This window comes from Gymnogyps californianus, chromosome Z (genome assembly GCF_018139145.2).
Source record: "Gymnogyps californianus isolate 813 chromosome Z, ASM1813914v2, whole genome shotgun sequence".
In the NCBI taxonomy this organism is placed as follows: Eukaryota; Metazoa; Chordata; class Aves; order Accipitriformes; family Cathartidae; genus Gymnogyps; species Gymnogyps californianus.
This window is the reverse complement of record NC_059500.1, coordinates 19,692,846-19,716,775: the sequence shown is the minus strand read 5'-3', so window position 1 is coordinate 19,716,775 and position 23,930 is coordinate 19,692,846. Positions and strand designations below refer to the sequence as shown.

General features: G+C 40.8%; 1 protein-coding gene across 1 annotated transcript in view; it reads right to left on the bottom strand.

Annotated features, from left to right (window-relative positions):
* The window catches only part of SNX2 (sorting nexin 2), a 35,324-nt gene extending 25,084 nt beyond the window's left edge, over positions 1 to 10,240 (bottom strand). The window contains exons 1-2 of the mRNA XM_050913699.1: positions 10,133 to 10,240; positions 1,079 to 1,196 (exon numbers count right to left, since the gene is read on the bottom strand). Coding sequence (XP_050769656.1) covers positions 1,079 to 1,196; positions 10,133 to 10,240 — 226 coding nt within the window. The remainder of the gene's footprint in view (positions 1 to 1,078; positions 1,197 to 10,132) is intronic.
* Positions 10,241 to 23,930: the final 13,690 nt, after the last annotated feature.

The window sequence follows — 23,930 nt, the reverse complement described above, 5'->3', positions numbered from 1 at the left end:
TAAGATTACCCTCTATTCTTTACTCTCTTTTCTCTTAAAAGACTTCCAGAGAGCTAGTAAACTAGTCAATACATTCTAACAGCATCATGAACAAATATAAGTTCAAATATATGCAAATATAAATTTAGTAAGTTCAGAACAAAGGTAATGGGCATGCGTATACAAGTATCTATACAAAATAGCCCAGAACTAAAGGCTATAAGTTTCTTTTCAAACGATTACATCAGGGAATCAATGAAGATGAGATGAGGACTGTATTCAAAGCAGACTGCCAACTGACTCACTCAATATGTAGTAACAGGAAAAGTGTTAGTATTAAGAAGTAGCATTCAGAACCATCTTTTGACATACACAATATACTCAAATATTACACCTCCTTTCTTGAATAGTATATGCTCCTACACCTGTAACTGACAGCAATCACAACCCATGTCAGGATAGTCGAAAACCAACACCAAAGTAGTGACTGATTAATGAAGCATTAGAAATGTGTTGTCTGTTGACTGATCACTTACCAGAACTTTCACACATCTTTCTGCAAAACATGCAGTACTGTCAAGTATCAGAGACAGAATCATGCACTAGTGAAATGATAGGACTGGTCCCACATGCCAGTTTGTTACCTTTTCGTTACAACTAAAGAGTCTTAAGAAAAAGGAAATACCACCCAGCTTGCAATACGATCCGAGTTATCTTTCTTTATAATTGGAAGAAAGACTGGGACAGCTTATGTATGGTTATTAAGTAGAAAACAAGGATGTAACTTAAGTCATGTTTTTACACACAAACAGATTTGAATATTGTTAATTACATAATGATAAATACTATTATTACTGTCAGCAGAACATGTTACTAACCAGCTAACACTGCCACACTATGCACTGACAGTACAAACCACTGAGAAACTTGTATTTAGTAAACAAACTTAACTAACGTTACAAAGTACCACAAGAAAAAACCTGTACATCATTGTCAAACTACTTAAAAGGTTTTAACCCTCCTTCCCAGAAAAGCACTTTTCTTTCAGTCCAAGAGCAAAATAGTTTATGCAGACACATTAGAAGAAAAAAGCAATTACCAGCAAAGAGGTCTTCTCTGTCATCATCTAGCATGATTTCTGCTGGCTTTGGACCATTGGAGTTTGTGCTGAGGTCTTCTGCAGGAAGACTTGCTGGCTCTGGAGATGAAGGACTTGACTGTTTAAAAAAAAAAGTGAAATAATTAGCAGAGAACCAGTTGCCATGTGTCAGTACATAAGAACTATTGCAACAAACATTCTTTCATTGCAAAGAAACAAGGCAAGATGTACAGAAAGGAAACCCTGTCAGCTATTTCCATTTCCTACTCCTAGCATGGTAACAATGAACAAAGGATACAAGCTAGTCAACAGCTCTTTTCATTTCTTTGTCAGAGAGAAAAAAAGTCACTCGTTTCCTTAGGTTTAATTAACATGAAACAAAAGCTGCTACAGAAATATCTAGAATAAGTTTATTAGTATCGCTGAATGTAATTTGATTATTAAGTTCCTTTTAGAAAGGCTTGGATTTAAATCTGGATTTGTACACAGAAGAAAATTAATAAAGAAATCTCCAAGTACTCTATACCAGTTTTTCAGAGATTTCACTGAAGACTAGAACTTGCCCTGTGAAAAAGAGAAATACTTGAAGACACTCAGGAAAATTAAAGCAATACTGAAGCTAGGCTACCAAATGTATAGCTTGCTTACAAAATAAATACACATCTAACTGAAGATCAGCGCTTCAGTTAGAAAATCCTTGTTGAATAAGTATCAACTATGTTTACTGCCATAGTAAATTTGCAAGACTCACTTCTCTAAACTTCATCCAAGATAGCTGGCTAAGGAGTTTTCAACAACAGCATATTTATTCATGAATGCATGCACTTTAAAAGGAGCATCTGTAAACTGTGTCACTACTTGCTTCCTAGTTTTTGCATGGAGTTGTCATAATTTAAGTTCAGAACCAGAATTCAAAACAGTAAATGTTTCAGGCTACCCTTCAAAAAATCCCACAGGCTACAAAAGATTTTAAAAAGCCTGAAAAATACTGAAAAGCCACTGAAAAAGTCTGTCCAGATTGTATTTTCACATTCATAAATGTAGCAGAGGCAACAGTTGTAAGGGAGAGGCCCTTCCTTATAGCTGGCTCCCCAAGAACTGTGTATGTCCTGACACGGAGTACGCAACTGCTGCTTTACTTCAAGTAGCACAGAGCAAGATCTTGGCCCCGACATCTATACAGGCCTCAGTCACCTGAAATTCTGGTACAGAGGAAGAAACAGTAAAAATCCTGCCATACAAATTCAGACACAGTACAAAATAGTTTTTCAGTGGACATATGAAATCAAGACTCTCTTGACCTGGAAAGATGTTAGCTCAAGGTTTTCCCTGCTGAAGACAGAAGATGAAAGCAAATACAAGAATACCAGAAAATTTATAGTCCTCTAAACCAGATTATGGTTGCAGCTCCATTCAAATGACAGAACAGGTTATATCCCCTTCCCTTTGCCAAAGCTTGCCACTCTCTGAAAGGTCCACATATAACATGGGGAAACCAATAAACAAACTCAAGTGATGAGCAACGAAAGGAGCAGCCTCTCAAACTGCTTGTTGGAGTTTGCCCTAGAGCCTGTGAGGAAAGTCAAAGCAGAAACACTCGGGAACTGTATGTAGGTAGTAGAGTTTACAACCTTACAAGGAACCAATCCACTAGTCACATGTACACTTCTCATCTCATACTAAACCAATGCCAAAATGATCCCACAGCAAGTAGAGTGCTCTGGGTTAATAAAGGTGTTATTTGTTCACTCTGTGAAGCATGATCCTTAAGTTGTATCACAAGACTTGCAACTAATTTAGCCGAAATTAACTAGGAAATTTAAAAAAACCTCACCACTTGACATGCTTCATTATTCTACAAATGATAGTATAGATAATACGTGTCACACGTAATAGTCAACAGTTTTAAGTGATTTCAGAACTCAGAAGTAGCATATTCTGGAAGAAACAGTCTGTCTCTCCAGGCAGTGCTGCGTAGAGCTGTGAGTTCAAGATCTTGTACATCAGCTAGAACAGCAAAGCACAGAAATGCTTGATTTCCCTGTGAGGTTCAAGCAGTTTAAAGTTTCATCAGCAAAAGCAATTCTTCATGAAAACATTATACTCATTCCAAACCAGTTTTGCTGCTACTCAACTTTGAACAGCAACCCACTTCAATTTTGATAGATCTGAGGTTTAGGACATAGTGGGGACCCCACACTACCACAGATGCAGAATGGCATGTAGTTCATGCTTGTCAATTCACCTCCATGAAAAACAGCTGTAATACAGCCAGCCACAGGGAACAAAAGCCTTTCTGAACACTTGTTGCACACAGCAGAGGGCTTTGTGCTTTCTCTCTTGATTGTGCTCTTGATTAATGAATGGTGGAAAAGAGCCCTTAGAGAATACTCACATCTTCAAGCTATTCCCTCAGCCTATCTTCTCACTTTTATCTGAGGTAGCTATTTTCATTGTTTCACTGATTGTTACTTTTGACTAACCACAAAAAGAAACCCTACCACACAGAAAATTCACCTTCAACACTTAAATCTGATCAACATATGGCATAATATGAAAAACCAAATATTTACATGCGTAAAGCAACAAGTTAACCAGAGGCCAATACAAAGCTATTCCCACTTTGAAGAAAGGAACAGATTCTTCCTAGGAATAGCTATAAACACATGCCACCAAGTCCTGGTAGGATTATGGATCTCTTTCTGTTACTGAGCTGGGAAATATCCTGTCCATTGGCACTGTTAAAAAAAGCCAAGAATTCTGCACTGGATTCCAGGCTTCACAGCTGTAGTTAGTGTACCAGTTACAGATGGCTTTCTCCAAATTTCATATACCCTGGTTTCCAAAAACCATAACTGGAAAACACTTGCAAAAGGAGATGACTCAAACAGACCTTTGGGGAACGTCAGAAAGCTCAAGAAGCAAAGCTTATTCATGCAGCTAGTATAATTTGTATACAAGACACAAAGTCTAGAAGTGACTCTTATAGGAAGATTTCCAGTGAAACAGAAGTTCTGTGTGTTGTTTTATAAAGACACAATAAATTTATATTTGTTATAAATCTCAAGTTCTGTTCTTACGAATAGTAGAAACTAAAGTTTAGTTTTGTGGGTGATTTACAGGTAAAACATCTTTCCTTTAAAATACCCTTTCAGCTGTGTACTGGTTTTGGCTGGGATAGAGTTAATTTTCTTCATAATGGCTTGTCTAGTTCAATGGTTTGGATCTGTGACCAAAACAGTGTTGACAACACAGGGTGTTTTAGTTATTGCTGAACAGTGCTTACACAGCATGAAGGCCGTCTCTGTTTCTCAATGCCATACCAGCGAATAGGCTGGGGGTGCACGTGAACCTGGGAGGGGACACAGCTGGGACAGCTGACCAGAGGGATATCCCATACCATGTGACACCATGCTCAGCAGTGAAAGCTGTGGGGAAGAAGGTGGATGGAAAGGATGTGTGGAGTTACAGCGTTTGTCTTCCCAAGTAACCATTACGCGTGATGGAGCCCTGCTTTCCTGGACATGGCTGAACACCTGCCTGCTGATGGGAAGTAGTGAATGAATTCCTTGTTTTGTTTTGCTTTGCTTGTGCACGCGGCTTTTGCTTTACCTATTAAACTGTCTTTATCTCAACCCATGAGTTCTCACTTTTACCCTTCCAATTTTCTCTCCCATCCTGCTGGGGGGAGTGAGTGAGTGGCTGTGCAGGGCTCAGCTGCCAGTTGGAGTTAAACCACAACAAGCTGACAGCTGAATAAGGTATTTCCTGGCCTATTAATCTTTCAGTGGCTCTGTGGTATTTTTAAACAGCTGCCATTCTCTGACAAGATAAATTAAGGATGGGGTTAAATATCTTCATAAACAGTTGGGACTTTATATGAAAAAGACAATGTGTAGAAACTTCTTAAAAATGATTCATGGTCTGAACAGAGCATCAGCTTGTTTTAAGAGTTTTGCAACAAAGTTTAGTTTGTTACCTTCTAAACAGACATAGTCCTCAGGTAACTAAGAAAACCCAGAAAGCCAAAGCCCTGAACGTATCAGAAACTAGAGTCAGTAATTCCTAATAATCTGATTATTTTACACAGTCAGTGGGTCAGAGTGCTATTTAGCCTCTCAAAAAAAGCACCCATGCACCCAAACAACTACTAACATATTAAGCTATTTCAGTTACACCCTATCACTGGTGCAAGCTAAAAGACAGCACCCCAACTTTGCTCTTTTATCTCTATGAAGTTCAGCTAAAATGGCGATTAAAATGGCTGTCAGAGGAGTTAGTAGTTAGCGCAGTGAAAATCTGAGTATCAGACAAGAAATGGAAGATCAGACTAACAAAAAACCTCATGGCCCAGACACACAGGGACAGCATAGCTGTTTAGAAATTTTAAACTTCCTTGACGCCAATAATTCACAAAATGTCACAGATCCATTTCCTGAAAGGTATATGCCTGTGAAATTTCTGAGTGACTCCTGAGCTGAAAGGAAGTCAGGAGAAGCATCCAACAATCAAGACACCCAATGGCCAGGACATTCAGGTATGCACGACAGTCAGGATCCTGCTTTACTTGTTTTCTAGAAAACAAGTTTCTGGTGAGAGGCCTATGGGCCCATTCCAATTTGCAATGGCAATAACAAGCTCAATTTTCTCCTCTTTTATTGCGCATTACGTTTGGTGGCAATAACTAAGTATTTTATAGCTTTTACTTATGAATAAACAAGAACAAGTTCTTACATTTTCTGTTGGCTGAAATTATAGCCCTAGATGTTTGCACATCCTCCCTTCTCTTAATAGTAGGGACCCCCCAAACCAGTTGAACTACTTGTCTGAACCCCTCCTAGCCTCCTTCAGTCAGAACACAGCAGGCTGACAAAAGCTGACCATCATACTATTCTAGTTGTTCAAGTTAATCCGGCTCATTGTCTGAAATGGTTACAGAAGCTCACAAATCACAGCATGGGCAGAGACAATAGACTCAACAGTAGGACAGTAACATTTTCAGCAGAAAGTAAGAGGACACAAGCAATCGCACTACAACAAATGCCTACATGCTTCCATTACAGCCTGGATTTAACATCAAGGAACAAGACACACATTTCCAGTAGAATTACACCAATTATCTTGGATACAGACTTAGTTTTCTGCAATGGTACAGTATAGTGTTGAAGGACTTAGTATTTCCCTCTCAGATATTCCAATGGGGTCTTTACTACTTCCTCTATAACTGTCACTGTTAAATTCAATGGATATCATTAAAGGCATCTGGACTTCTCTGCCTATCCAGTGTTTTGCCTTCTGTGCAAAAACCAAATGCATACTGCAGATCTTTGACATAAACTGATAAACTGGCAATGAGATTATATACACACCCTGCCCTAAATGACAGTCCTTGATAGATTACCACATCTACTGCTTACTCATTGTTTTCAAGTGCCTCCATGTATCCTTGCATTACAAAAAAACCCCAGGAATATAAATACTCGTTGAAATGAATAGGTGGCAGCTTAGCTACATGTTCACACAGCACCTGCTTTACAAAAGACAGAGACAGGCAATACAGAAATGAGTAAGAAGTTTAGGGGAAATGAAGTAAGAAGTGGCACAACAGATAAACAAGGAAGGTGGCAGAGAAACAGACTAGGACAAGAAGGAAGGAGGAGGAGGAAATGATGAAATGAGAGTAACACTAAACATACCAATTTTCAGAAAATCTAACATATGCGTTTTTCACATATGTCACCAAAAGTGACTTTCACACAGTTGTTTGCAGTCTCTGCTAACAGTGGCAGAGGACACAGACAGCAAATTAGCAATTTGTTGACTACAAACTTATAACAGGGCATGATTCTTCTCATAACGCACAGTTAACTTCCGGAACTTCTTGTTGTGCATATCATGGACACTTTTTTTAAAAAACAAACAAACAAACAAAAAAACCCCATGCACTTGAAAATTTAGCAAGTAGATAAGTCCATGGAAGATTATTAATATTGTAATGGTACCTAGGGCTCAGGAAGTCCCTGAGCTACAAAAAACGGGCAGCTGGGAGAGCACTGCAGGTGACTACCAGCACATACATATAATCATCAGCAATATTCTTCACACGGCATCAACCACTGAGTATCGTTGTAAACGCAGTCTTGGCTTAGACCATTTGTCTGATTCAGTCTGGCTGTTCTCATTGATGAAAGCAACTCTGACAGCTAAAGGGAGACCACTCAGTGACCATGAATTTAATGGAGGCAGTCATCCAGACATTACAATATGGTTGGCACAATAAAAACCAAATAATCATTCTACTACTCTTACACACTGTGGATATCCAACGAGGAAATGAGCACCCCACCAGCTCAGAGAAGCTGCTGCTCAGCCCGGTGCCCAGAGTTCATAGGTGCCCTACATTCACAGAAAGGAAATTCTCTGCCACCCAGCAAGTTTTCAAGTCCTAGAACGTGTTCCCACGGCACCCCAAAACACCAGGTGTTACAGCTCAGTGTGATCTTTTAACATTTTACATTCTGGAATTAAGAGGGTTTAATTCAAGACATTAACTTTCAGTATGTGCACAAAGAAAGTCAAAACTCCAGCTTCTTTTTCTTCACATCAGAAAATTCAACGTGAAATAAACAATATTCTCCATTTGATTATACAGATAAGCCACTGAAGTCAGTAAGCCTTCCTGTATTTAAATATTTCATATTTGCTGTTCATAATATAGATTGAATTTATATTTTGTCTGAAGAAACTTAGACAAGTTACCATGTGTCTTCTAAGTGGAGACTTTGTTAACATGGAAGCTATTTGGAAGACCTATTAGAAATCTTACAGCTTCTCCATTGCACAACCAAATCATAGGTAAGAAAGGAACAGCACGCCTTTTGTGAGCTGCAAAGAGAATGAAAGCAAGAAAAAATAGGAGGGGGGCTGAAATTAATCATGCAAAAAGCAAATGGACAGCTCCAAGATAAACCAGTGGGGAACACTTTCAAAGTACCATAGCCTTCATATAAGTTGGCTTTGGACCTCACCATCCCTTGCCATGCTCTCTTCTCTCATATCAGCAAACAAATATATTATCAACTACGAAAAGCACGACACCATTCTGCTGTTACTACAGAACTTCCATTGCCATTTAGAAACAGCTATTTCATGAATATTTACAGGATTAAAGCAACACTCAATTAATTAATTAGGCCCACACCATGAGATAATCATTCTTCTCTGGACTAAGGTGTTCTATACACTTGAGTTAAACAATCTGTGTTCAAGCCAGTGAGAAGTTCAAAGTCAATTTTCATATCTCTTCCTTCTAAATTTGCAGGACAATCACAAGATTGAGGCTCTTCCCTAAATGCTGTAGCTGACTGGACATCAAAAAAAGCTTTGCTGACAAAGCTTTTCAAAGCTTCTCTTTAAGCAAAGAAGCTTCCCCTTTCTACTTAGCTACTTTCTTCCAAATAGACTGCCTACAAAAACAAAGCAGCACAATGGAACTGTCAGCCAAACCACCCAATACAAAGTGCATTTCTTTCCATTCTTCATTCCAGTTTTTGCAGTTAGAGGAGTTTTCAGTAACTTCTTAATCACTAAGATGAGGACTTCTCATTGTAACTGTGATTTAGACACTAAATCTATCTTATCTCTTGCAGCTTTAATGCTAGACCACATCAGTAAAGACGTTATTTATGTTATACTGCAGTCTTTCTTAGCGCACAGAATAAGACTCCAATGATACACACTATATCACACAGAGATGCACAGAAGTCTATTGATACAATTCTTCTCAACTGCAGGTTCACATCATTTGCTATTCCTTCACAGCATTTTTCCACAGATCTTTTTCTACCAATGCACAGATTATGCATCTATAAAAAGAAAAAAAATAAAGTGACTTAAGAGAAGGCAAGCGACTTTAAAATACTTTTAAGAGCCTCGTTGTATACTGGCCTTTTTTGTTAAGGACAGGCAACAGCCAGAGTAAAACAAAGAAATATGCACTGATCCTATTACTGTAAAGGTCAGGGACAGGAAACTCTTCAGGAAAAGAGGAACAGGAACAATTTTCTTTTTAAATGGGCAACTGTGTACAGGAAGAACAAAGTTCTTCCAGAAGATACTGGCAAAACACAGAGGTGAAACATGACCACAACAACTCACCAAGAAAAGCTCCCACTACAACGAATGAACACATAACCATTTTTCAGAACGAGGACCTATTTATGCATTCAGTTGTTCTGCGTTTTTGGTTTGTTTTTTTTTTTATGACATGGAAAGCAAGCACGGTTTAGAGATGTATTCACTACAGGTTTTCAGATCTTCCAGACTCTGATTTCTCTGAACAACTGCAGGTTTCACAACGCCCTGCACGCCTGCCTCCTGCCTTCAGCCGCCCGTAACTGCCCCTCGGGCCCGGAGGCGAGGGGGGCCAGCGCCACGGGCGGCAGGCGGCGCTGGGCAGGCAGGGTCCCAGCAGCCGCTCGGCGCCAGGAGGCTGAGCCCCCGCAGGCCAGCGCTGCGCCGGCTCCGGCGGAAGAAGGCTTAGAGAGAAGTAAGTTTCCACAAGTTTTTGCAAACGGGAAGGGGGTGAAGCCTCGGAAAGAGGCCGAACAAAGAAAATGGGTTATTAATCCACGCGAAGTCTACGGGCGGGGGGGAAGGACCAGCGAAACTGGCGTCATGTGAAGAGGAAACGTGGAAATATTTGTTAGCCCGGCAGTACAAGAAGCGGGTAAGACGAGGGAAAGCAGCGACCTGGCATAGCGGTACTTGGAGAAAGAGTTTTCGGTTTCTTTTGGCAGGAGAAGACCTGAGGGGAACCACCGAGCCTCCGCGGGGCCGAGGCCACTCGCCCGCCAGGAGAGAAGCGCCGAGCAGCCTACGCTCCCGGAACAGAGGCAGGCTGCGGGGCCGCAGCTGGGGGCCGGCCCGGTAAGGGCCGGGGGCCCCGGTCAGGAGCGCGGCACCGGCGGCCTGGCGGGGAGGTGGAGGGGAGGGCCCGGCGGGCGCCGGCCCGGCCGCGGGGCTCGGGGCCCGCGGTGGCGGGCGGGCTCTCACCTCCAGGGTGGACACGGTGCTGGTGAAGAGGTCCTCGCCGTCCTCTAGCTCCTCGAAGTCGGCGGGCCGCGCCTCTCCCAGCGGCGGAGGCTCCCTCTCCGCCGCCATCTTCCCCTCCAGCCCGGCCGCCAGCCCCGGCCCCCCGCGCTCACGTGACGACCGCACCGCCCCCCCCTCCCGCCACGTGACTGGAGGGGGCCGGGCGGGGGCGGCGGGAGGGCGGCAGCTTCCCCTTCCCGGGGCAGCGGGGCAGGGCGGCGGGGCCCGCCGGGAGGCCGGGCCGCCGGGAGGCCGGGCCGCCGGGCCGGTGCCGTTGTCGCCGTCGCCGTGAAGCAGTTCAGTGACGTCGGTCGCTGTCCGCGGAACGCCGCAAAGTCCTCGTCGCGCGAAGGCGGCGTCCACGCGTGTCTGTGTTTTAGGCCACCCGCCCCGGCGTGGAACGCTGGCTGTCCCGGGGGTCTGCCTGCCTGCAGCGGGGTGGCGTGGGCGCAGGCTTAGGTAGATGTGAGCCTGCGTCTTGGATGTGAAGTGTCTGCTGGGAATGAAGCCTGGGAAGGCTCCCGCCGGAGGAGAAGCTCCTTTCCCTCCCCGCTCCTCACCCTGCCATTCCCCAGCTTTTTTCCTCTGAAACACTGCGGGGCGTTTTACGTTGTCATCCTTGCACGAGGAGCCGGTACGGCGAGGCTGACACTTGCACCATTACAACCCTCCACCGTGTGCCTTGCACCACAGAGTTGGGAGGAACTTGAGGAAATTTTATTTTCCATTTCATGTCAGTCGTTGAATTAAGAACGGTTTTTCTGTGAGGAAACTCCACTCATTACACTGTTTAAGATGAGATCTTCCTTAGAGAGCGAGGATTAGAAGTAGTATGCCCTGCTCTTGCAGAGCAGTCATTTGGTCAGGTGCAGTAGTATTCGTAACCACTGAAGTAACATGGCTCATGCAAATAAAGTATTTGCAGGCCCATTCCCCAAGTTACTATTTCCAAATTGCTTTTCTTCCCTCCCTCCATTTGTGAGTTAGCTCACAAATGATATCAATTCTTCCAAAATTTTAAGTTGTAATACTAATTTTAAAAAAGATGAAGTCAGATGTCAACAGTGTCTATATACTTAGCTTTACCTAGGATACTTACACTCGATTTGAGCTGTTACTGTTGCTTCTGCTATACTGAAAACAAGTTTCGAAAAGTATCTTGATTTTTCATATGATAAAGTACAGGTTTCATCCACTCAGCATGCTCATGCTTTGTGAGGACTTTGTTAATGCTTGCTGTGTTGAAGTTAATTTCTAAACTGTGTCCAATGGAGACAGCACTCTTCACGTAGGAAGAATGAGTCTGTTTCTACAGACTATGAGCTCTCTGGGGTAAAGGTGGCACCTCTCTGGTGTTTGCAGAGTGCGTAGTAAACACTAAATGGAAAGAATACGGTCTTACACATTTGTTTTCCTTCAGCCTCTTCCCAATCACATCATGAGAAAGTTGTAAATATGTAAGCAGAAATACATGTTATCTTGGAAACATATAATTTTATTTGTATTGATCAAGCTCAAGATGTCAGAAATTGTGGAGAGCTCTCTCCTCGGAGATGTGGACTGCTGAGTTAGTTAAGAGAGAATGTCCCTCGTCCCTGCCAACATCTGAGGACATTTCATGCCTCAGTGCTTTGAGTGAGACCTTGTAAATCTCCCACTCAGGACAGCTAAATTTGTGTTGAAGCTCAAGAACTCCAGGTTTTGGATTGCAAATAACAAAGAAGTTATCAAATAGAGAAGATATATGAACAAAAGTTCCAACAAAAGTAATATCTCTTCTTAGACACATAGAAGTAGATGGAATAGAAACAAACAAGCTTTCCCATTTTCCTCAGGTCAGAAAAAGTTGTCCGCTACTCTAGTAAAAGACGTATTTTGAGACCAACATAGCTACAATATCACTGTTACTAGAAGCTGTAATAACTTGCTTGTCATTTACCAGGCTGGATAGCATTTTTAAGTTTCATGGGAATGGGACGTTTTCCAGCATATCCATGTTTCCCTTTTCTGTACAAAACAAGAATAGTAGTGATGCTTAGGTTGTTTGCAGTGACTGTGAGATGAAATATACTCTATTCACATCTTTACTGTATTCCTAAACTCAGCCCGTTGCTGTTCAGTATATCTCTAAATAACATTCAGAGGTCTCTTTAAGATTTAAAAATGCAGAGTAAGAAACTGAAAAAAATTATTCAAAATATGCAAACATTTTCTATCCAGAAGTGCAGTTCTCTGGCACCTACATTTTTGTGGATGGTACTATCATTACATCCTTACTGCCTTTCCAATTTCTTGTGGCATTCATATTCTGCTATGCTGTTCCTGGAAGCTTTTCAAATAACTGGCACGTACATGCTTTATCTAGAAATTATGATTCAATCACCTCAGTAATAATTCTGTGTCCTTTGACGTTATATGTTAAGATATCTCACCTTAATTTAATTTGCTGTGATTAGAAAGATCATATGATATGTATTAAATTTTTTACATTTCTGGCAAGTGTACAAATCTAGCATAGTACTTAGGTGTAGTTTTCCACTAGACTGACTAGTTTTCTGACTTCATCAAGATTCACACCCATGCCTTTAACGCTCCTGTGGCCAGACTATAAATCAGCTCTCTGAAATACCTTGAACTAGTCATCTATCACACCAATTGAGTATGCTACAGAAGCAGAGTAAAATGAAGAGCAAACAAGATGTCAGCTGTGGTGTTTTTTTTTTTTTGTCACTCATTAAGAAAGGTATATAAAGAGTTTAGCTTCTCTGATTCAAAGTAACGTTGTATTTATAGGTTAGGGGTTTTTTTACTTACTTTTCCAATGCTTCTGAGATCTGTGGCCACAGAAATCTATGACAGATATTTTTGTGGCAGGGGGGTCAAGGAGTAATACAAAGGTAACTACAGGACCCGGATTTTTAACTAATTGAGATTTCAGTTTGAAAAACTGTGGATTAGTAAATCTAGGTGGAAAAATAATCCAAAATAGAGAAAACCAATCTAGGAAATAAATTGGGAAACCATTAATGCTGCAGGAAAACTTAGGATGATTGCAAAAAGCCAATCACATATGAGATCATGATGTGTTACTGCAAAAACCAAAACCTTAATTTAAAGCCAAGCCTCATCCCTGTCAGTGTGGGTATTAATATGTGTGTCATTCAACAAATATGTAATAGCTGCCAACTCTACCTCATGCTACTAAGTCAGAATCTAAGGGAGAGGAGCGGATACCCACGTATCCTAATGGAAACTGCAGGCACCCCTTCCTTTGCAGCCAATATATCCACCTCTGTAATGCTAAGTGAGAAGGATATTAAGGTTGCAAAGTCAAGAATCTGAACAGTAGAAACATCAAGGCTAAATTTACACGTGGAACTTGTTTCAGCCCTGTGTGTATAAGCAGTGTGCCTGCTTTAATTACCTGGTTACATGCTAACATTTCTATAGGAGCCCTCTTCCCAAGGAGCATTGACCGCATGGTTACAGACACAGTTTTTCCTTATTGTTTCCTAACAGTTAGCTCCATACTTCATTTATTATACGCAGTTCCAACCCTACTCTGAAGACCAAAAGATTTGTCTCCTCACGAACTTTTCTCTGAGGCTCGTCACTACCAAATCTAAGCATTTCACAGGCACTGATTAATTTTGTCTTCAGAGTATTCCTGTGGGAGTCTGTTGCCCATTACACAGGCAGTGAGCAGAGACTGAAAAAATAAAACCTAAAGGGTTTACTAATTTGGATGCCCAACCTGAGGCAGCTAGGATTTGTTTTTTTTCTAGAATACCTGACATTTCAACAGATTCTTCACCTAGGCAGCAAGCCTCAATATCACAGTACTGGCCTTACCCACACCCATTTTTAGGGGTGGACTTTTATTTCTTTCCTTCTATATTCTGTCCCTTCCTTTCCTTTTGTCAGGCCTTGTCAGGTCCCATGCTTTCTTGATTAGCCTTGAGAGAAGTTGAGAACCCTCCAAAAATGGTCATTTCTGGTTTCAGCCCACCAGCCAGCAGTTCCTCCAAGTCAATACATCTGCTGCACAAAACTTTCACTGTACCTCTCCTGCTTCTGCCCACAGCATCTGCAGTCCAGCCCTTCAGAGGAGATATGGAAATCAAAAATATCTTCTGCATAAACACTCTTGGGAGTTGTTACGCAATAAAAAACTTCATTTTATCATGCAGAAACAGGTTTCACTGAGGAGTATGATCTTGTCGATATTAAATGGCTTTTAAAAGGAACAATACAACAGTGTTAGGGCTTCGTGTCATTTCCCTAGTTCAGGCCACAGAGGTTCTGAAACTGAAATAGTTACAAGAAGTTATTTGGATATAGGCAATATACCATTTATTACTTTGCTTGGATATACTTCTGTCCATTTGTCCAAAACCAATTAAATTAGATGCAAAATAAAGATGACGAAGCTCTAAGCAATGTGAATCAAGGTTTTGTAATCAAATATGTCAGGTTTTTGTAACTTCTTACATGTGTCAGACTTCACTGGCTCTATCTCAGTATTGTACTAAACTAATAGCCACTGCAGTATTGTGTCATTTTAACAACTGAAATATCAATGACTAAGGAGAAGCTATTTTGGAAGAGTGATAGTGAGTCATACAAGCTCTAGGTCAGCCCCTGTGGTTTGGATCTGCAGGGAGCCACAGGAGGTTATGTAGTCCATTTGCTGGAAAACGTTTGTCAAACCTTTTCTTAAACATCTCCAATAATGAAGACCCCAAAACCTCTGCAGGCAAGCTGCTTTAGTGCTTTGCTATCTAGCACTAGAAAAGCTATTCCTCATGCCTAACCTAAAACTCCATCGCTATCCTGCCAGTTATCCTCATATGAAGTATGACTTCGTAGTAGCATGGTGTTGTTGGGGCTCGTTCAGTTTGTGATCATATTCAGAACTGCTACTGGCCTCATTTTGTATCTGTGAAGTGGTTTAGTCAGACTTTGGAGTAAAATCTCACATTCCCCACTGAATTTTGTCTTTATTTTTACCGACATGTACTCCAATCTCTTTTGACCATTTTGAATTCTCTTACTATGCTACAGCTGTTTGGTATCACTTGCAAATAGAATATGCAGTCTCCCTGTTCCATCAAGGATAAGAATATTAAATCATATCAGGCCTACAGTAGACAACTGTCATCTTTCATTCAAAGCATCCTTCCATAAAAATGGTAATCACTGAAAAATAGTCTTTGGCTTTGTTTTCTAACCAGTTTCGTACCTACTCTGTATTAGATTAACATATAATGTTTCATTAGCTTCCTTATGAAAATGTCATAAAAGATAAATGTTCAAGAAATACCGAAGGAATATTTCCTCACTAAGAGATATTGTAAGAAAATGGCTAAATGCAGTGAGGGAACAACAACCACCAGAGTGCTTAGAATTAGAGTAGATGAATTTTGGAGATTTGATTTTTCCCCATTTATAAAATATTTAAAAAGGAATAATGTGCTGTTGTGTAGTGCCTGCACTTGCACACAGCAGTAAAGCTCTGCAGTGAGTCAGCCTTCCTAAGAAAAATTACAAAACACAAATATTTACAAAATCTGTGCATTTGACACATGTGCCCACTCATCCAGTCAGCCAAACGAACATTACACTTTAGATCATGATGACTGTTCTTCTGTGAAACGTATGCCATCTTTCCATCTGGGTATTTAATTATGTATTTTACAAAAAATTAATTTGTTCTGTCACCTTTGTTTTATTCTTTGCCAGTGAGTGGTCAGTGTTTTCATTTATTAAAGAAAAATAATTTTTATATATGTGGAAGAGACTGGTTCTTTTACCAGATAGATACTTCATTCGTCTTTGGCGTAGTGACAGGTACTGCCCTCAATCAATTAATGGAATGGGAATTTCTGTTCCCCAGTTCATCTAATGTTGCAGTATACTAAAATATGAAGCTCTAGTAGTGTTAGCTGGGTATGTTTACCCTGTTACAATAGTGAGATGATGTAGAAGAATAGTAATTTTTTCCATCTTTGTAAGCACTAATGGCAGGTTTGAACGAAGCAAGAAACATGGGTTACTCTGTGTCGTGGTTTAACCCCAGCCAGTAACTAAGCACCATGCAGCTGCTTCCCCCTCCCAGTGGGGTGGGGAGGGGGGAAAGAAAAAGTAAAACTTCTGGGTTGAGATAAGAACAGTTTAATAACTAAAGTAAAATAAAATATACTACTAACTAATAATAATAGTAATAATAATGTAATAATAATAATTGTAATGAAAAGGAATATAACAAAAAAAAAAAAAAGAAATAACACCCAAGGAAAGACAAGTGATGCACAATACAATTGCTCACCACCCACTGACCGATGCCGCAGCAGCAATCCGCCCCTCGTGGCCAACTTCCCCCTGTTTATATACTGGGCATGACATTCTATGGTATGGAATACCCCTTTGGCTAGTTCGGGTCAGCTGCCCCGGCTCTGCTCCCTCCCAGCTTCTTGCACACCTGCTTGCTGGCAGAGCACGGGAAACTGAAAAGTCCTTGGCTGAAGATAAGCGCTACTTAGCAACACCTGAAACATCAGAGTGTTATCAACAGTATTCTCACACTAAATCCAAAACGCAGCACTGTACCAGCTACTAAGAAGAAAATTAACTCTATCCCAGCTGAAACCAGGATACTGTGGTATGCATTTATCTGCTATCGGGATTGTCCTCCACTGCTTATGCTTTACAAGAGAGAGAATGCCTTCCAGCAAAGCTTTGTTTTTATTTTGGCACTACTAGCCTTAAATCTAAACCGAGCTTGCAACTTGAGAGACACACAGCAAACCCTGAGATACCCTGATTTGCTTTGGGCTTCAGTCACCTGTTCACTGACCACTGTGTCTCAAAGCTCATAAGGAGTTGTGTCCCAATACAGGAGTCACGTGGAAAACAAATACGAGGATGTTGTTAGCAGGTGGTGGACCTGAGGCATCCCTTGCCACAGTAGAAGCCATGCGTCTAAAAAGCCCAGAATGGTTGGAGGTGGGACAATACTTGGAAGAAGCATCTTATGCACTTGCCTGAAGCTAACCCTTCTTCAAGCATTTGCTTATGGCACAGAGAGAAGCATAGTCTTAATCACATTAAAGAGAGCTAAGGGTTCCTAAATGCCAAGTAATTATTTGTTCAACTACAGCCCAGTAAAATATTTGGGCCATGTAACTGCAAGCCCATAGTCCATGACTAAGTCAATTTCGTACATTTCTATAAATATAAAGCTGTCTTGACCTGCTTTCCTACTTTCGGAGAATGTAAGGAAATCATGTTAGTTCTGCAGCTGGTCCCATAAAAGGTATGAACATTTGCAGCATTTTATTAATCAATTTTATGAGGGATAAATTGTTACAAGATTTTTGAGGACAAATCAATGAAGTCAACATCCATTTTTTACTATGCTCTAACTTGCTAGGACTTTCAGTTAGAGGTAGGAGCATTAGAAGTGGTCAGTCTGCTTAAAGATTCATATGCAATCTTAGCTGCTGTCTGAGTGATATTTGTAGCAATTCATTTCAGTGCGTATTCTTTCACTCCTTTTTTAGAGCTATCTGTGTATATTGATGTTTTGAGTTGTCTTCATTCTTTCATCCAAAACTGGATGATACAAGGGTACCTAGAAAAACAGACCAGTGGGGGTAAGGAGGCTGGACCTTCGGCACAGTGTCAGAGATGAATAAGTGCACAGTCTCTGTTGGTGCCATCCCTGTGTGACACATCAAGAGTTACCATTTGAAAATCCCTCCGGTCAGAGAAAAGGTTTCATGTAGCTATTATGCAATTTTTTTTAAATGGATTCCAAGTTTCTTCAACTGTGGACCATTTTCTTTTCCTCAGCTGGGAGACACGGTCAGAGGTGAGCCTCTTTTTCTGCAGCTAGTTTCTGGTACTGCATTAGGAACTGCTCAGAAATGCCTCCTAACTCTTACCATCACTGCTTCACCAGGGGAGAATTTAACATTACCATTTATTTTTTATCTAATTTCTCCAGGGAAAATTTGATCTAGTGAGAACATTAGTGTCAGAACCATAATGGAAACAGTTTCAGGGAAAAAAAACCAACAATCCATTTCCAAGTGTCCATTTTTAGAAGAAAAAAAAAAAATCACCTGCTGAAAGCACACACTTTGTTTAAAAAATCCTGTAACTAGAGCTGCTTCTCAGTGTACGTCTTTCAGCCAGCAGTACTATCTCCATCTAGTGTAGGACTTAGTAAGATCAGAGCTCAAAATAGTTTTGTGTTATCACTTGGTAGGTGAAGAAAGTTTATATTGTCTTTCTCTTTCAAAGAGTTACAATTCTTGAGCTAATCTTAGTTTAGAAGATTTGAGGGAGTAGGGGAGAATGTGAATGAAGAGGAAGCTTTTTGCATGTGTGAGAACCTTATGAAGAATCATGGCAAAAGCCTGAAGGTAGAGAAGATGGCAGCATGGAAGAAAATGGAAGTGACATGCAGCAAAAATCGGTGTAGTCAGCTCTCCAGCTCACCACCATAAACATAAACTTTGGGAGCACTGAATTGTTCTACCAAGTCTTGAGCCTGTGGGAAGGAAGCTTGTTTTCCTGCTTACTTGGTACAAAGCAGAGGCTGTGATACTCAAAGAGTATCAAGAGAGTCCCCAAAGAGCTTGTGGAGGGTCAGGGTTTTGGGTTCCAGCCGTTCCTCTGCTGCAATTACACATGTGCAAAAGGAGGGAGGTGTTGCATCTGCTCTTACATAGGTGTTCAGAGCTTTAAAATAGTTTGCCCCTCTCAGCTTGCTGTGTGTGGTTGATTTGAGGTAATTAACTTTGATTTTAAAGCAGAAAGTAAGGGAACGGAAATCTGCTCTCTGAGACCACTGTTGGAATTTTAAGAACGTGCATATCCAACACATAGCTCCAAAACCCTGCACTTCAGTTCTCACTTACCATTTTCATCTGCATTTTGGGTACAGTTTACCCCTTGTAACTTTAGCTGGCTAAAAGGCAGGAATCTAGTCTAACCTGTTCAGCTCAATTTCTAGGCTACAGAAGGAGACAGCCAAAGGAAAAGACAATTTCTCTAGAATCCTAACTGTCTTTAACTCTTACGCTAGGATGGATTGCCTGATGAATGCCTATTTCCATTGCCTAGAGAGGATGCTTGTACAAATACCTAGGTAGATGCTTGACTTTAGGACAACTGCAGTTAGGTGAGAAAATCTCATTCAGCAAAGCATATGCATATATCCTAAATTATAAACTCTCTAAGTTATTAAGCCTTAATCTTAAATGTGGCTTGTTGGCTGATTTTGGTATTTATCATCATAAAAATTATAAAGTGGCTGTAGAATTAACCTGACTCAAAATACTATTAATAATACTCAATCCAAAATTAGGCTGAGAAAAAATTACTTCCCTCCCCTCCAGACACACTGGCACATGTACTGCTGCTGCTTTAAAAAACCCAGAGCCCTAAAATTAAAGAAAACAAAAAACACACTCAAAAATATCTCCCAAAATGTTTGCATTTGCATGGATTAAGAGAGCTAGGCGCCAGAAAAAGATGTTTCAAATGTCTCCAGTCATTTTTTTCAGAGCATAATCTACAATCCACTGAGATTTTTTTCCCGCTTTGTGAACATATAAGATAAGGGCATGTGAAAGCAATTTTTCATTGAAAATTGCATAGTGAGTATGCATGAACCAGTATTCGCTTTATTTCAAAGTTCCACAACCCAAATGCAGCTGTAATTTGCATCATTTACAATTTTGCTGTAAACTGACTTGGGGCATCTGTCTACATTATAGCCAGACCAGGCAAAAGATAAGTAGGAAAAATGAAAAACTTCTAACGTAATTGATTTCCACCAAATAGCACTGTCTCTGGCTGTTATAACAATTAGTTTATCAATTTAATGTTGATTACAGCTTTCCCAATAAGTAACAGGAAAGCTTGCAAACATCCACTGAACAGCAGTGCAAAAGAAGAGTCTGGCACTGTTGCCACTAGAGCTAATGCAGTATCTAATACATATATTTGTATATCTAATACATATATTTGTTTTTCTCCAAGATATTTTCAGACATGTTAAGCCAAAATCTGGCTTTACAACATTGTCCTTTGACAAATTTTATTGCACTATGCTCCAGCTAAATTTATCCTGTGGAGGCGTAAGTTTGGGCTTGGAAAATCTATTATTTCCTTCAAGTTTGTGCTTCAAGTGGTAACAGATGCTAAACACAGAGTAAGAAAAAAAGATTAATCTCTCAAGAGCATTAAGAAAGCAATCAACATATTGTCTAAATAAGTTAATAATCACATTTTCAAATTTCTTCATAAGAAAACAGCTTCAAGAGCTCAGGGATGTCCTTAGAGGAGTATGCAGTCATAAGATAATGAGGAATCCATTGATAAAGAGATGGGAGTTTCAGAAACAAACCGTTGAGATTCACTTGATGTCTTAGAAGTGATTTTTTAAGTGCTTGACCTGCATAAACTAGAAATTTAGCTACAGAAAAGGGCATGCGTTTTTCTAATCTATTTGTCTAGTTTATGTTGTATCCTACAATATATTTGCTTTGCTTTGATTAACCTAATATTGTGTATGTCAAAAAACAGGGCATCAAGCATCTCATTTCAATACTATAGGTTACAAGTATGATTCTGCCAGTAAGTTAATTAGAGAAATCACTGAACCTGTTCAGGATGAATTTAGTATGAACTTAAAGTGATACTAATGAAATTCTGTGTGAGCATTCCGGAGTGGTACATGGTGGGATTGTCTTAACTTCACCTAACCAGTCCTTCTTAAAAAACCCTAGCACTACCGTAAGGAGGGACTTTCTATCCTAGGCACATTTTCCCTTTCAGATAAAGACAGATTGTAAAGAGCTTTGTCTTACCTAATTTTAAGCATGATATTAAATTGTCTGTAATGTAGGCATCCTCATTTCTATGTTCCCTATTTAGTTGGCAGGAGATACGCACCTTCAGAGAGCAATTCCAGTTTACTCTAGATCACCCCCCCTTATCTCCCTTATCTCTTTCTATTGACTGTACAGGAAACCTATAGCAAGTCTTACCTTGCCTTTGGCCTTTACCTTGGGCAACTCAGGTGGATGTCCTCTTTGACACAACCTATCTTTCAGCTTTTTTAGCTTTGATTTTTTACATACAAAATATGTAGAGCCACACGGAAAAAAACCACTATAAAACAATACATAGAGAGTGGAAGGGTGGGGAAATAGAATATGTATATATCAGTGTATATAGATAGAATATTTATATATAGATATATAGTGTATATATGTGGTATGTAGAGACTATATATGTATACACTATATATATACTCTATATAGAGTATATATAGTCTGTATACTCTCTCTATATCTACCAATACTCTCTCTCTCTCTCCCCTGTATATATCGATCAGTGTATAGATATATATCAGTGTGTATACATATATGTCAGTCAAAAGTTTGAGAAGCAAATTTTTTAGCATATAACAAAAAAAGTTTGTTTGTCCAGGAGATCACTAAATTCTCTTCCTGTGGCTGCTAGTACACTGGCACATTAATATAAGGATAGTGGACTGATATCTCGGTTCCTCCTTCTTGTTTGCAGTTCTGCAGGTTAAAATGGAAGAAGGAAGAGCATACTCCCACTTCCTGCCTGGTGGTAGGAATATAGATCATAAACAGCTGACAAGCTGATTCATCCAGAACAACAAACACAACCAGTCCATGGAATTAATTATTTCAGGATATTTGAGCTCTTTGAATTATTTTGAATAATTTCTTCCAACAAATATACCCACTTTCCTTTTCATAGACCAATTCAGTTTCTACAAAATATGTGCTATTTTGAAGTGTTTGTTTTCCAAAGATGTTAAGATTTGTGGTGTTTCAAAGCTATGTTTTCCCAGCTGCTCACCTGGCTGTCCACAGTCGCTGACTGCTCGCCGCAGCAGACCGGCCTGCAGTGCCGGTGGGTGTGATCGCTGTTGGAAGCCATCAGAAGAATGGCCAAACCAGTAAGATCAATATGCTGGGAACCACTTGGTGGCAACGGGCAGTTCAAGGCATGGGTTGGGAGCAGTACCTGCTCGGTGCGGATGAGTCACCTGGCTCTGCCCGAAAGTCCGGCCCGGTTCCCTCTGTGTTAGCAGAAGATGTGATTGTGCTCTGGTTTTTGTTGCCGTGTCCTACAGGAGGTTATTGCTCCCCTGATCCTCCAACCAACCAGCTGAGATGAGTAGTCAGGAGTGATTTTGCCAGCCCAGGCAGGATCTAGCTGGGTTTACACTCTGAAGGAGCCTGTCTGGTTTTGTCCCAGGTGGCCTGGAAACAACTCCCACGTACTTGGTGACAGAAACACAGGACTAAAAATATTAAATAGGTCTTGCATGGCAAATAAGTAATGAATAGCACATGTGAGAAGTGGTGAAGAAAACATGATGGTTTTGGAGCAACAGTTAAGAATTAAGTTTCATGTTTAGAGAATATTTTTTTTGTCCTACCCAATGATTGAACTATTATTCAATTGCAGTACTTTTTGATCTATAAAAATTAAATAAATCTGATTCAGTACAAAAATCTGAATGTAGACATAATAGTTGAAACCTTGAGAAAGGCTTAGACATTCATATAGTGTAGTGTCACCCATAGTTAAACTAAGTTAAATATTTATAAGGTTAATTAGTCTTCATGTTTTAAAATATAAATGATCTGCTTCTTGATCTGCTGACATTTGGCAGATTTACCTATATTCATTTTATTATGTGGGAGGAGAATTTTTTTGGTGGTTGGGATAGGACCGTAGTTCTGCTTTGTTGTGGTGATTCCTCTGTTCCTACATTTGGCTATTTTGTCAGCAGCATAGACGGAAAGGCAGTGCGTACAACTCTGATTTGCACAGGCGTGCAGTGAGACTGGCAACTGTCTGCATGATTTTAGTTATCTAAAAATTTACCTCACATCCCTAAGATCATTCAGGTACCTGTTTCCTAATGAGATCAAAAGGGTTGGACCCTTTCACACCTGTGTGGATTGAGCTTTAGTTATTCTTTGTTTTTTACCTAAACACTCCAGAGACTTCCTAAAAGTGCACACTGCTGTGCTAGCAATAGGCACCTGCTGGGAGGGTGCCTGCCACCATCAAGGAAAAAATCCACTTGGGGCTCTCAGTGCAGTAGGAGCCACGACCAGGGTAAGCAGCTGCCTCATCTATGCTGTCCAGAGCAGAGGAGATGTCCCATCCCCTCTCCAGGTGACAGGGCTGGTAACATGGAGCAGGAAAGGATGGAGCGCAGCCCATGCAGCAACAGCACATGGTGTGCCCCCGCGAGAGAGGGTGCTGGTGCCTGCGGGTGAGTGGTCCAGAAACAGACTTCAGGGCAGTCTGCGTGGTCCTCACCATCACTGCTGTCCCTGACAGCATGTGAACAGGAGTATACATCCGGCTGGCAGCTACTGTTTATTCATTTTGTGACTCTGGTATGTGCCCTAGCACTTACCGACATCGAGCCAGTCCGTGTGCCAGGCTGACTTCTATGTACCTATTAATCTAGGAAGGGCTGAAAAAATTATGCTGGCACATCCTTTTTGTGGAGCAGGCTGCTCATGTAGCAGGGCTTGTCCCAGAGGCAACTTTATCTGAAGAACTGGTGAAGACTGGGAGGACTGGGACAAATGCAAGTGCAGCACAGGTGTTTAGGCAGCAGGAAGATAGAAGTTTGCTATGCTGTCCAATACAGGTTGCCAGGTCCACGCACCAACTG